A 13386-nucleotide genomic window follows, 5' to 3' on the forward strand; every position below is an offset into this window, starting at 1 on the left:
GGAGGGCAGTGATTGGGGCCAGAAGGAGCTTTCCTTCCCATGACCCATGTAGACATGGCTGTCCTGATCCTGGGAAGTGATGCAACTGGAAAGTGGAGTCCTTGCTTGCTGCGCTATTGGGGGTCTGATTTGTTCACCTTGTTTCCAGGCATCCACATGGCTTCCCTGAAGTTCCCTGCTGGTACTGAGGAGCATGAGGAAATTGTCTAGAATTTCCATTTTCCTTTCTGGATGACATTAATTTTCATGTAGCCTCTATTATTTTCCACTATAATTTCTTATAATAGAACTGGTTCCCTGGGAAGTTTTTTCTGAGGTACTGTGTTAAGGATTTTCCCCTTCTTTCTTTCATTCCTTCCTCCCTCTCATCCATTCATCCATCTAAGCTTTAAAAATATAATTATGTGCAAAAACCATGCCACATGTGCAAAGAAGCAAAGAGCGTGGCACCACTTTGAAAGAACTCATGTTTTAGTTCAGGGAAGACGCATGACTTGACCAGGGGACTGTGGCATAAAGAGCCCTCCAGGGCAGTCAGGAAAGCATGATGGGGAAGCAGGTGGTGGATGGGGTCTGGAGAAGTAAGTAGGAATTGCTGCTCAGATAGGCAGATAGAGAGCAGTATGTGGTGTGTGTGTGTGTGTGTGTGTGTGTGTGTGTGTCTGTGTCTGTGTCTGTGTCTGTGTCTGTGTCTGTGTTGGGGCACCAAAGCAAAGACCATTCTAGAAATGGAGATTAGTGCAAAAGTAGTAGATGGGGTCTGTGGGAAATGTGGCAGCAGGTGACCCAGAGAGACAGGACAGAAGAAGCAGAGATGTGGACCACTGATGGGGCACCATGGGAGAATTTTGAACTGGAGAGTGACAGGGCTAGAATTTGACAAGACTTTTGTGAACTTCCCAGGAAGTAAAGAGCTATGCCATTTCTTCATAGGTATATTTTTCCTCTGCAAAACATGGGTGTCACAGCTCAGGGCTGTGAGAGGGGCAGGCAGGAAGTATCTCAAAGCCTTGTAAACTCTCAAACTCAAATAGTGGGCAGCTGCTGTATTGTGCAAAGGAGAGAGCTGCTCTGAAGTTCTCAGTGATTCTGGCTGAAGGAGGGAGGTAGTCGGAGGTGAAGGTGAACATGCAGGGGCCACAATGGACTCCCTGGTCTTGAGAGGAGCCACCTGCTGAGGGGAGGTGGATGATCAACAGGCACTGCCCCATTCTGACCTACAGAAGCACCCTTCATATGGAAAGACTCTTGACAGCAGGCGCAGAGTTGCATTGGGGAAACAGCCTGCACGCGCCTCATGCAGATGGCACCCTGGTCTTGCTGGCATCCCCCCAGCTCTCTGCTCTTGTCCTCACCAGCACCTGGGGGGAGATGGCAGAGCCACTTGCACTAACCTGGAAGCTTTTTTTTCCTTTAGCACTGAATTTACAGGGTACTCACTTGAAAAGAAAAAAAGGTCATGAACCTGACTCATAGAAGTAATGAAACTTTATTCTCAGAGGAAGGATATTCACTACTAGGGCAGACTAGGAAAGTACTTACCACTTTCCAAGATGTGGTTCGAGTTTCTGATTTACTCAGACGCCCAGTACACATGCAGACCAGGGACAGTAGCTAGTAATTGGCTCCATCTCAGAACACAGCATCCCTTTGTGCTGTCTTTGTTGCCAGTTGTTTCACTGCCTGGCCAACTATGACCTTGACCCCCAGTTTTCTACAGGGAAGATATCCTTTTCATAGAGTTGTGAGACAACACACAAAATCATCTGGTATTGTGCTTGACGTGTTATAATTCTATTCAGCTCCTCTTCTAGGACAGCACTCTAGGAAGTGATGCCTGAGTACCCTTGGCTTGGTCACGTCACTTGTGAGATGGTAATAAATACTAATGCTTAGCAGTAATATATTAATGCATTTATCATCCACAGCAGAGTACTAGGCATAGTGATTGTACCAAGGGTGAGCAAGATTTTTGCTCCACCTTTTACTGAGCAAAACTTGGTTCTTGACATTATTTGACAAACTGTTGGAAATATAACCCTGAACCAGTAGAAAGGACAAGGTCCTTTCCACCCTTCTCTGAGCCATCAGCCTTGCAACAGAGCTCCTGGGCCTCTAACTTGGAGGCCCTATGAGGTATGCATCTCTCCAGTTGGCCTTCTAGGTTCCCAGTCTACGTCATATTGGAGAAGGGAAATGAGGAGAGACCAGAGGTGTCGGAGGGACAGAAAGCACTGGGTACTGGCAGATGCGCACTGTAATTTGGGAGAGGACTGTAGAAAGACACTGGCATCAGGATGCCAAATTGAAAAAAGCTCCCACTCTCGAAGTTAGACTTGGACTGTCTGAAGCAATCAGAAACCCCAAAGTCCTTGTAGCAAGAACTGCCTTTCATGTTGTTTGCTGGGTACCCCAGTAGTCTTACCCATTTCCAGAGTGAGCAGTTCTGTTAGTCGATGACCCACAGGGACAGAAGCCATGAGTCAAGAGAGATGGTACTGAATTACCCCATCAAGGAACACCTGTTTGAACAGAGTGCATGTTAATGTTGGCTCTAAGATAGGACTCTCTCAAGGTAAAAGTAGTTGTTTGTTGTAGGCACACGTGAGCCCGGTATTATGATAGATGCTGCATGTTCATATCATTACTCCCCAATAAGGTACTGCAACTCACTGCATTTCACACAGGGAAAATGATCCCAGAAGATCCCCACAGCTTTCTCGGCAGTGAGACTTCATCTCATCTGCCTGCACCCTCCACTGTCCACCACGCCCTTAACTGGGGACACATTCTCATGACTATGGATGGTCCTTATCTTTTCCACTGCCGCCAGCCTCATCTCTGCCATTCTCCCTCCCCTTGGCAAGCTCAGCTCCGGCTCGGTGACTAGCCATTGTCTTCATGTTCCCACCATGCAGATTTTTCACTCGTCATGTTGCCTGGTATTAGGCCCTCCTCATCACTCTGCTCTCCAGTGTTACCCTCTCAGAGGACATTACTCTCTAATGTGCTTCTTATCTCCTGCCTCATTTGACTCCCATCTGAAATCTTGCCTGAATCCCTTACTTCCTGCAGGTCCTCAGCTGCTGAGGAGCAGGGCCTGCCTGCCTTCTTCATGGCTGAGCTCTTGGCTTTGGAGCCCAAGGCTCAGTTGTTTCTCATTAGTTGCAACAATTGGATCCTGGGCTGAGTTTAGGATTCCTCAGCCTGGTGAGTCCTGCCTTGTGGCTGTAAAGCAAGTGTTCCCCTTTAACATCATTTCTGTGTTTGTGCCCTTAGTAAAGTGTCCTGAAGGAAGCTACTCTCAGGATGAGCGATGCGTTCCCTGTCCTGCTGGCTTCTACCAAGAACGGGCAGGCAGCTCGGCCTGTGTGCCTTGTCCCAGGGGCAGGACGACTGTCTCCACCGGAGCTTTCAGCTGGACTCACTGTAAGTGCCTCAGGGCCACTCTGAAAGAGAAGCTTTGCCACATAGTGGGACACTGCACAGCTGCTCAGCCTCGGAGCTGGAGACATTTGCAGACAGATCTCTCTTCACTGTGGGGACTGTCCTGCAGTGACAGGGTGTTTAATAGTGTCATTAGCCCATATCTGCTAGATGCCAGCAGCAGCCTCTCCCCAAGCTGTAACAAGCAAATTTGACTCCAGGCAATGCCAAGTATCTCTTGTGTGGTTGAGGGTAAAATTTCCCACCATCAAGAACCATTGTGCACACAGCATCATAATTGAAATCCATCCTCTATGAATACTGGTCCCGTGTTAGGCTAGGTTACGCATGTTACCTTCATGGTCTCTTTCAATCCTCCCAACCACTTTACCACGTAGATAGTGTAGCCCAACTTTTACAGAAAAGGTGAGGGCTCAGAGAAGCGAGGTAACAGCCAGAGCCACGCAGCTAACTCAGCTGATCTTTGATCTTAGTTTTGTCTGATTCTGAAACTTCTGATTTTTGTAAATCAACCTTATCAGATCCGGAAGTGGAAGATTGTTCCACCAAGACTCATTACTACTGCGTCAGGCATACTCAATCCTTTCTGGCCCTGTGTTTGCCAGCCTCATAGACTTGGCCTTCTCGTATGTCACGTGATTTCTCTTGACCTGATTACTAAACAATTACCTGGGCATCCTTGGGTTTTTACTGGCAAGGCCCTATGCTTTGTGATAGATCTTTTCATGTCAGTCTGAAATTATGTTAGTAAAAAGCAACCTTTTGTTGCTTACAATGTGAATAGTTTCCAGATTTTTAAAAAAGTGATCAAAAGAGATGAAGTCATTTTCTTTGTTGAGGGAAGTTTCCTTGGAAAGGAGGCCTGTGCTTATAGGATGACAATTCTGACAGATTCTAAATGAGAGATTTGTGTAGGCAGGAGCTTGCTGTTCCCTAGAGGAACCCCCCACCCCCCCCAACAGAGTGTCCTTGACATTAGGATTCTGCTTCCCCTTATGCACTGACTTTAGCTCTCATAGGTAGATGTGACCTGACATGGTGTCCCTGTTCCAAAGAAGCACTTTCTTAAAGGGGTCAGTGTCATGCACTGACCCTCATCATAAAGAGGACATGGCAGAGGTGAGCAAAGGACCAATGCTGATGCCTGTATCAGCTAAAGCCTGATTGGGCCCTCTCTCCTTGCCAGCACGGTGACCCAAATCAAGCATCTTTCCTTCTTTGCCAGTTCTGTGCTCTCTTACACAGAGTGGTGATGCCACATTCCTGACATATCACCTGACAGGGTAGTTGAAGTGATAAGTATTGGTTTTCCATGGTTCTCATGGTGCATGGACAGTGTGCCAACATAGTCGGGTATGGAGGGTACGGTTGGGGAAAGTGCGGTACTGGTGTTAAGGTCAGGGCTCTTTGGCTGCTTATTTTATGTGGCATTTATGTGGTGCACACACAGAGACCTCCTGACCTCCTCTTTGTATAGACATAAATTCTGCCATGTTCCAAACTTTGACCTCATTTTCCTGTAATTACATCCCAAAAGCCCTCTCTTCAAATTCCATCCCATGGAAAACTGGGGCTTCAGCACATGGGCTGGAGCAGATATAGCATCCAGTCCATAGCCAGAAGACAGGAAGTGTTTAATGTATGATACTCCCCCACAGGCACTGCTTGAGGGGCTTTGAAGACACCTGCACAGCCAGAGAGCACTGGACTCCATCATAACCACTCCTCATGCATCTTCCTGTGTTCAGAGCAGTGTTAGTGGAGAGCTCCAGAGGCTGGGGGCAGGAGGAAAAAGGACTTCAGGAAGGGGAAGTAACTTGAGTACAGGGAGAGAGCTGTTCTTTGTGGATCCAGCTCAAACTCACAGGGAATGTGTATTCCATGCCAGATACTGGCAAAGTGAGGAGATTCAGGCAGGAGCACATCTAGAACCGATCCCTCTGTGAAGGAGAGATGTCAGTCCCAGGGAAAGTGTGTAGCGTTGGACAAGACAAAGCCAGGTATCTGAAGATGTCCTGGTCTGCTAGGTGGCTAGAAGAAGCTATGGTAGGCTTGGTGATTTAAAGACAACAGATCTTTGTTTCTTACCATTCTGGAGGCTGGTAGCCCAAGTTCAGGATGCCAGTAGGTTCTGTGCCTGCTGAAAATATCATAGATTGCACCTTTCTCGGTGTGCTTCCATGACAGAAGGTATGTGCCAGCTCCCTTCTCCACTGTTAAAGGGTACTAATCTCATGCCTGAGGGCTCCACTCTCATGACCTAATCACTTCCTTATGGCCCCATCTCCTACTCCCATTACACTGAGGATTAGATGCCAACATCTGAATTTTAAGAGAGAACACATTCAGACCATAGCAAGAGTGCTTCCTTGAGGCCATAGGGATTGAGATGTGGCCCCATAGTTCTGTTCTTGAATGATGAGCTATTTGATACAGTCAGGCTTTATAGAGAAAAGATGTTTCTTTTGGCTCATGGTTCTGGGGATGCAAGATCTTGTGGCCCCATATGATGATGCCCCTGTTGGCAGAGTCCTAAGGGGATGCAGGGCATCACACATAGCCAGAGACAAGGAACATTTGTCTATCTGTGCCTGTCCTGATCTTGATTCCATGTTTAAGGCCACCAGGATTCATCATGGGGTCTCCAGCCTAAGGCCTCACCTAATGCTAATCACCCCTAAATTTTCTTTCATTCTTAGTACCTGATTATGGGGATTAAATTTCCCCTTGAGTTTGAAGAGATAAACTACATGAGAGACACAACATTCAGTGGAGCCTGTGAGTGGTGAAGAGGCCACACAGCTAGGCCTAGGGCAGTGTACACCAGCAGAAAGATGAGCACTTAGACTGGGGATATAGTTCAGCCGACAAAGTGCTTGTCTAGTGTACACAGAGCTGTGGGCTTGATCTCACATAGATTAGGCATGGTGGCACGTGCCTGTATTGCTAGCACTCAGGAAACAGAGGCAGGAGGATCAGAAGTCCAAGGTCATCCTCAGGTACCTAGTGAGTTCAGGGCCAATCTGGGCTATATGAGACCTTGTCTCAATAAACAACAAGCAAAAACAAAAATAACAAGAGAGAAAGAGAGAAAGAGAGAAAGAAAGAAAGAAAGAAAGAAAGGAGGGAGGGAGGGAGGGAGGAAGGAAGGAAGGAAGGAAGGAAGGAAGGAAGGATGGAAGGAAGGAAGGAAGGGAAAAGATCAGTAAGATCAGTATATAAAGTCTGTGTCTGAGTAGATGGGCGCAGAGAAGCTGGTATGTTCACAACCCTGAGGGCAGCAGATGACACGTGGTACTTGGTGAAGGAATTTGGATGGAAGGCGCTTTTTGGCTCCAACAAGAAGCCTGACTGGTGTGTTGGTGAAGGTGGACACACTGAAGAACTGTAAGCTAAAATGTCTGGGTCAGCCACGGGACTCTGCCATTACCAATGTCCAGGGGCCTTGGAGTTAGGAGAGAAGGAGGGGACCACAGAGTCCTGACTGCTGTGCCTATCTGTTGTTCCAGGTGTCACTGACTGTCAGAGGAATGAGGCCGGCCTACAGTGTGACCAGGATGGCCAGTACCGAGCCAGCCAGAAGGACAGGGACAGTGGGGAGGCCTTCTGTATGGACAGTGAGGGGCAGAGGTTGCAGTGGTCACAGTCAGAGACCCCACTCTCGGATTCTCAGTGTCTGAGTAAGTGTTGCCTGTCACATCAGCTATGGTTGCTGGGAACCAGGTCTCCAGGGCCCTTCAGAAAGGGAGAGACACAGAAAGCTTGTTTGTCTCCAATTTCCTATTCTGGAAATTTTCTAAGCTACAAAGTTGGGGACATAATAAAATCACCTGGGTCTGATAACTGTTACTATTTGGGACTTTTTATCATTGAATCATTTGAAAGTAAGTTTCAGGCATTGTAAGACTGACCCATGAATACTTTATCAAGGAGAAAAGATTACTTTCCATGAAAGCTAACCTATAAGGCCTCCTTTCTTGTAGGTATCTTGCCTCCATGAATCTGGGCAGTGTTTCTCTCCCAGGAATATGCTGTGGAACCATTGGGTGTGAGGTCTTATTCTGTAGTTCCCTTGCTTGGTGACTCAGGGAGAGGTGCTCAGCCTCTCTGATTGTCAGTGTCCCCAGTCTGTTTTCTGAAATATTGTAAGAGTCAATATCATCCCATAATGTCAATAAACCCTCACTGAGTACTACTTTGCCCACAGTTCTTCACTGAGGTAATGATGACCGAGCCATCACATCCTGCCATACAAGGTGTGATGGGAGCTGTGGTGCAGAAGGGAGGAGCCTGGTGTCTGGGATCAGAGTGGATTAGTTCTTTGGGTATGGTCTTGGACAGCCACTCGCCCTCAGCAGTTTCTTCATCTGCAAAATGGGATCTGAGTGCCTCCTTTGTGGAGTACTAAGTGTGTCAACAACGCCATGCCTAGCAGAGGTGACAGATGCCTCAGGCCGATGGTGCTGAGGTGCTATCACCTCCTGCCCCTCTGTCCACAAAGAAGCAAGGTGTCTTTGAAACAGTGGACAGGCCCTTTAGTGCTGGCCTCCCCTTGTCTGTAGGGCTCACCTCCACCTTTCCACAGCTCCTCCCTCTGCTTGAGGTCCTGTGGCTTGCTTTCCTTTCCCACAGGATCAGGAGGGACTGGAGTGATCCCCACTGGCCAGACTCAGTAACTGTAAGAAGAGGGACCAGCATAGATGAGGTCTCTGTGTGTCGGGTGTTTGATACATTCACCACATTGTACTCGTAGTACCCTAAGGAGAGATCATTTTCACCAATATTCAGTATGCCAAGGATACTGAAACAAGGAATGTTGAAGTGCTTATCTCCATCCTACAGGTGGGATGCATCATAACTGGAATTTGGTCTTAGACTCTAAACCCTAGGCTTTCCATTGCACTGATCTGTGGTTCTGCTGAGACTCTTGTACTTCCTCATTAAGCACACATGCATGCATGCACAGTTACACATATTCACACACACACAGAAGTACAGAGACACAGACACACAGACAGTCACACATAGTCTGCCTGTCCTCTAAGGAAGTCAGTATAGCTAGTGATAAAAGAGCAGAGACCATCAGAGTGAGAATGATAATTTTCCAAGGCTCAGAGACATCATTCCTCTTCTGCACTAAAGTACTAACAAATATCAAGCATTTGGGATGGGATGAACACACGCTCTTGGAAATCCAACAGTAATCTTCTTTTGCTTAACATTTTATTCTCTCTCTCTCTCTCTCTCTCTCTCTCTCTCCTCCCTCTCCTTTTTCCTCTCTCTCCTCCCTCTCCTCTTTTTCCTCTCTCCCTCTCTCTCTCTCTCTTTCCTCCCTCTCCTCTTTTTCCTCTCCCCCCCCCCCCCCTGCTTTTTTAAGCCCACGCCATGTGTGCCTGTGGAGGTCAGAGACAACCTGTGAGAATCAGTTCTTTCCTTCCATCATATGGGACTGGGGAATCAAACTCAGATTATCAGGCTCAGCCATCTCATGGAGCCAGAATTATTTTTCAGTTTTCTCCTCTTGGTAGGGCCAATAGTCATGGGAGTTATGGCTGGTAGATGCTTTAAGAGACCAGGTGGACAGCTTCTTCCCAAATGAAGGCAGGGCATCCACAGAAGCAAAGCCTCTTGCCCTGCAGTCCTGGTGTTCAGGGATTATCGTTGAGGTGCTTTGAGCCCTCTTTGTGTCCCTGTCATGGCTCAATCTGAGGGCTTCCACACACAGTTTATAAGGCATTTGTAGCTTGCTCTATCCAGACAGTCTCAGTGCAGTCTCAGGCTGGAGGCTTTTGTTCTTCAGAGAATGCACAGGCCTTAGAGTTCAGCTGCCCCCATCCCACACCAGATCTCCTTAAGTGACACTCTTCTCTAGTCTTCTTTCCACCCTCTGTCCAGGCAGCCATGTTATCTCCACACTGCCCAGCCTTGCCATATCCCCCTTCCTTACCCTCCTGCTCAGTCCAGAGATTTCTATGATGCTCACAGCACAGTTATTTTGAGTCAGTTGTCCTTATGCATTGTTCCTTAAAAAAGCGTTCATGGTCCTGCATCCCTGTCGGGGTAATGTGAAATGGCAGGGTTGTAGCCTCCTCTCTGGACTCCAGCCTCATTAGAGTGTGAGTCCCTTTGAGGCTACAGTTCACCCCGACTTCTTGTTCTGTTCCAGAACAGTATGCAGCTGTCAACAGAACAAATTGCTCCTCTTGGCTGGGCCACTCCCAAATTCTAAAAGTCTTCCAGAAAGGGGATTCCCTTACTGTTTTAGCTCCTGTGGCCAGTTTCACAAGCCCTGACACTTAGCGGTCCTTGCTGAAGAGAAAGGGACTTTGCTTTTACTGAGTTGTTACCCATAGGCTGATTCTTCTGTGCCATTTCATTCAATTCTCATTACCAGGAAACTGGGCCCTCAGAGGCTGAAGTGTGTCTGAGGTCACAGAGCTGGTGGGGAATAGTGATGCCAGAGCTAGCATAGCAGGCTTCATCTCATGGCCTACATCCACTGTGTCTTCAATCCCTCCAGCTGCAGAATCCTGGGGCTCCCTGGAGTTTCTCTATGAAGCCTCACTCAATGCGCTCCCACATTGCCTTTGTTTACTGACAGAACTCATGTGACCTTGGGGAGATAGGTCAAGTTTATCTTAACTTTAGATCCAGGTTCCTAATTCTGTTCTTGTTGACCCATGCTAATTTATCATGCGCTGTATCTAAATATACAGATATTTCTACCTGCTGTTGGAATTACACCTTCATAACAAGGCCCCCTGGTTCCTCAGGACTGTAGTTACATTGCTAGTCATTCACTTATCCATGTGTCCATCCATCCATCCATCCATCCATCCATCCATCCATGGGATCATCCACTCACTAAACATGGAACTTGTATCCTTGTCACTATGCCAGCTTGCAAGGATTCAAGTATGATCAGAGCATTCCCCTTGCCGTGGACGAAACATGCACATATATGCAATGAATTTACCATGCAGGACCCATGGTTAGACATATGCTGCTTTAACATTAACCTCTAGGCTTCCTCACCAACATTTGTATAGCCAGCCTTATCATGTGGAAAGCCTATTGACAGAACATGTAAATCTGTGAACTAACTTCACGGAATCCACTGGCCCCTTTGGCTCATGGCTTGTCTCTGCTCTGCTGGCATTGCTCTTCTTCATAGACTTGGCAGCATGGAGTGCTCCACCATCAAGGACCCTCCTTGTACATTCTCTAAGCAGAACGCTAAGTTGACTGAATTTCCAGCAGACTTTTGTTAGAAACTGAAAGACCCGTTGATTTTTGGTTAGTCTGGAGCGTTGGAACATGTGGTCCCAGTCAAGTTGTACTTAAGGACATTGGGAAGAGTCTCCTGTGGCATTTACTAGACTGGCACTTACAGACTGTGAACAAAATAAGAAGGAATGTAAAGCTAAGACAGGAGGAAGGGTTGGGAAGGGTAAGGCTGAGTGTGGGCTGAGCTCGTGATCCTGGGGCTTCCGTGACAAGTGTGGAAGGGCCACGTCGCAGGCTGAAAATACTTGTTTTTCACTTTTACTTTTATGTTTTCATATAAAGCACATATATTGCATAAGTAAATACCCACTGCCCCCCCTTTCTCACCCCTCCCTCTTTCTATTGGTCCCATTTGTCCCCCAAACAGTTTCAGGGATTACTTTTCTGCATCAAGGTATTAGAAGGCTTAAAGCATATTGTTTCTATATTGATTCTTTGGGATGTCTATGTTTTGATTATGAAGGTTTAGAAAAGACGGCATGATGTATCGTCTACCCACATTTCTCAGCTTCCTCATTAAACTTATGAATGCATTGACCTGTGAAAATCAATGTAGACATAGGACTCGTTTATAATGTAATGGATGTATGTGATAATGCATACCTATGTCCATGTTTGTAATGCTGTCTGAAAAGGACCAACATGCATATGATCAGGGAATTGTCAGTAAATCTTGGCTTTTGGTCAAGGCCTACAATCTTGACACACTTGACGTTTGTAGCTTAGAACACGGGTCTACTGCCTTGAGAGTTACCCTCATGTGTTTGTGGTTTGTAAGGAATGTGTCCCAAGTCACAAAGCTGTGGAAATTCATCCTTCTTCCTCCTCGCTTGTGTAGTTCTGTGAATGGGTGGCTCTGTGACTCCCACCAAATGGACCTCAAGTGTTTTGACAGCAGCTAGAGAGACAGATGCCACCCTATCACCTCAGCAAATGCCATCTGAAAACACTGGAGTCACGTCATCCATCTCCAAATTTGCAGGAGTCAATATGCACATGTCTGATTTGTCTTCGTAAAAAGAGCTTATCTCACTTCAGAAAGAATTCAGATTGTAGGAAGGATGGTTTCAATACAATCTTGTGCAATATAATTATTACTCAGACAGGGAAATATAAGTTCAGAGAAAAAATATAGTGACGATGAGAAGAAATGAGTTGAAAGGTCCAACATGATATTAAATCTTTCCTGTACTTCCTGACAAAGAGGCAGAAAAGAGGAGAAGTGGTGAGTTCTAGCTCTGAGCAGTAGCTGTGAGGTAGCAGGCTAGAACTCCCTTCACAGAGTTGCTCTGTGGTCAAGGTCAGGATGGCAGGTGTGACTTCTTGACTTTAACAGGACTTTCTGGCTCGACCTCATACACAAGTGCAAATGTCCTCAACACCCTAAGGGTCAGATCTCATAGGTGTGCTTTATTTCCAGTGATGCGGAAATTTGAGAAGCTTCCAGAAGCGAAGGTGCTCTTCAACACAGATGCTCCTGCCATAGTCAGGTCCAGAGTCCCTGACCTTGACTCCCCACTGGTGCAGTGCTTGGCAGGTAAGTGCCTTGAAGAGAGGCACCATAGAGACAAGACAGACCACCCTTCAGTATGATGGCAAATTCAGTTACTCAAAACGTTATAGGCAAATTGATTTCTGAAATGTTTGTTCAGTTTATAACTTCACCGCAGCCTATTCATGTACTAAGTGCTAAAAATTATACTAAATGTGAGGGACTGGAAACAAAGCAACTTAGTGCATTGAGCATCTCAGCACTGAGAGGACGGAGGGGCAGCTTCAGCTCAAGAAGTGACCACTGTTATCCCAAGTTACAGATAAGAAAAATAGGCCATTGGGAGTGTACATAGTTTGTTCAATGACAAAGGGTTAGTGAGAGACAAATCCTACATTCAAACCCAAGCTAGTGGATATAAAGCCTGTGGTCATGACATTGCTGGCTGCCTCTTTGTGGGGGGGACACTCTGCATAAGGACCTATTTTGGATAACTTCTTGACTAGCATGAACCTGTGCTACTGTTTATATCAGAAGCGCAATACAAGACAGGAAGTAGGAGCCAGGCGTCCCGGACAGCCCAACAGAGTAGTGGGGAAGAAGTTATAGGTTCTGGAGGCCTTAGGAACATTGTGTTTGAGGCATGACAGTGCCCTAGGTCAGCACAGATCAACCAGAGAGGACAGTGTTGATTGTTCTGATTCTGGGCCTCAATTCTTGTCTTGACTGAATGTGTTCCTGAGGCCAAAGGGAGGACTTGCTTGTAGGAAGTTCAAGTCTGTTCAGTTGAAGGGCAGGTGGCCTTTAGGGCTGAGAGTGGTTGGGCTAATGTGAATTATTTTCCTGGGTTCTGAATGGGCCATACCATTCGTGGGTTGAAAGGGATCACCTGATTCATAGTGCTCAGTTTATGTGGGGGCATATGAGGGAGTAGATATGTCATAAGTGTGTTTATACGTGAACTGTTATCTATGTGTGTTTATGTATTTCTCTGTGTGTGTTTAGGTACAGTGTTAGCATATATGTTTGGATGCAATATATATGTCTATGTCTATGTTTGAATACAGTGGGAGTGTGTGTGTATTTGAGTAGTGTGTGTGTGTGTGTGTGTGTGTGTGTGTTTGGGTACAGTGGGAGTGTATGTGTGTACAGTGTGAGCA

The 13386-nt window shown here is 46.6% G+C and overlaps 1 protein-coding gene across 1 annotated transcript in view; it reads left to right on the forward strand.

Moving 5' to 3' along the window:
* Tg (thyroglobulin) overlaps window positions 1-13386 on the forward strand; it is an 83735-nt gene that overhangs the window by 35643 nt on the left and 34706 nt on the right. Inside the window, exons 21-23 of the mRNA XM_008843188.1 lie at window positions 3280-3429; window positions 6957-7127; window positions 12155-12271. Of these exons, the coding sequence (XP_008841410.1) occupies window positions 3280-3429; window positions 6957-7127; window positions 12155-12271 (438 nt within the window). The remainder of the gene's footprint in view (window positions 1-3279; window positions 3430-6956; window positions 7128-12154; window positions 12272-13386) is intronic.

This window comes from Nannospalax galili, unplaced genomic scaffold (genome assembly GCF_000622305.1).
Source record: "Nannospalax galili isolate Female #2095 unplaced genomic scaffold, S.galili_v1.0 scaffold620, whole genome shotgun sequence".
Classification (NCBI taxonomy): domain Eukaryota; kingdom Metazoa; phylum Chordata; class Mammalia; order Rodentia; family Spalacidae; genus Nannospalax; species Nannospalax galili.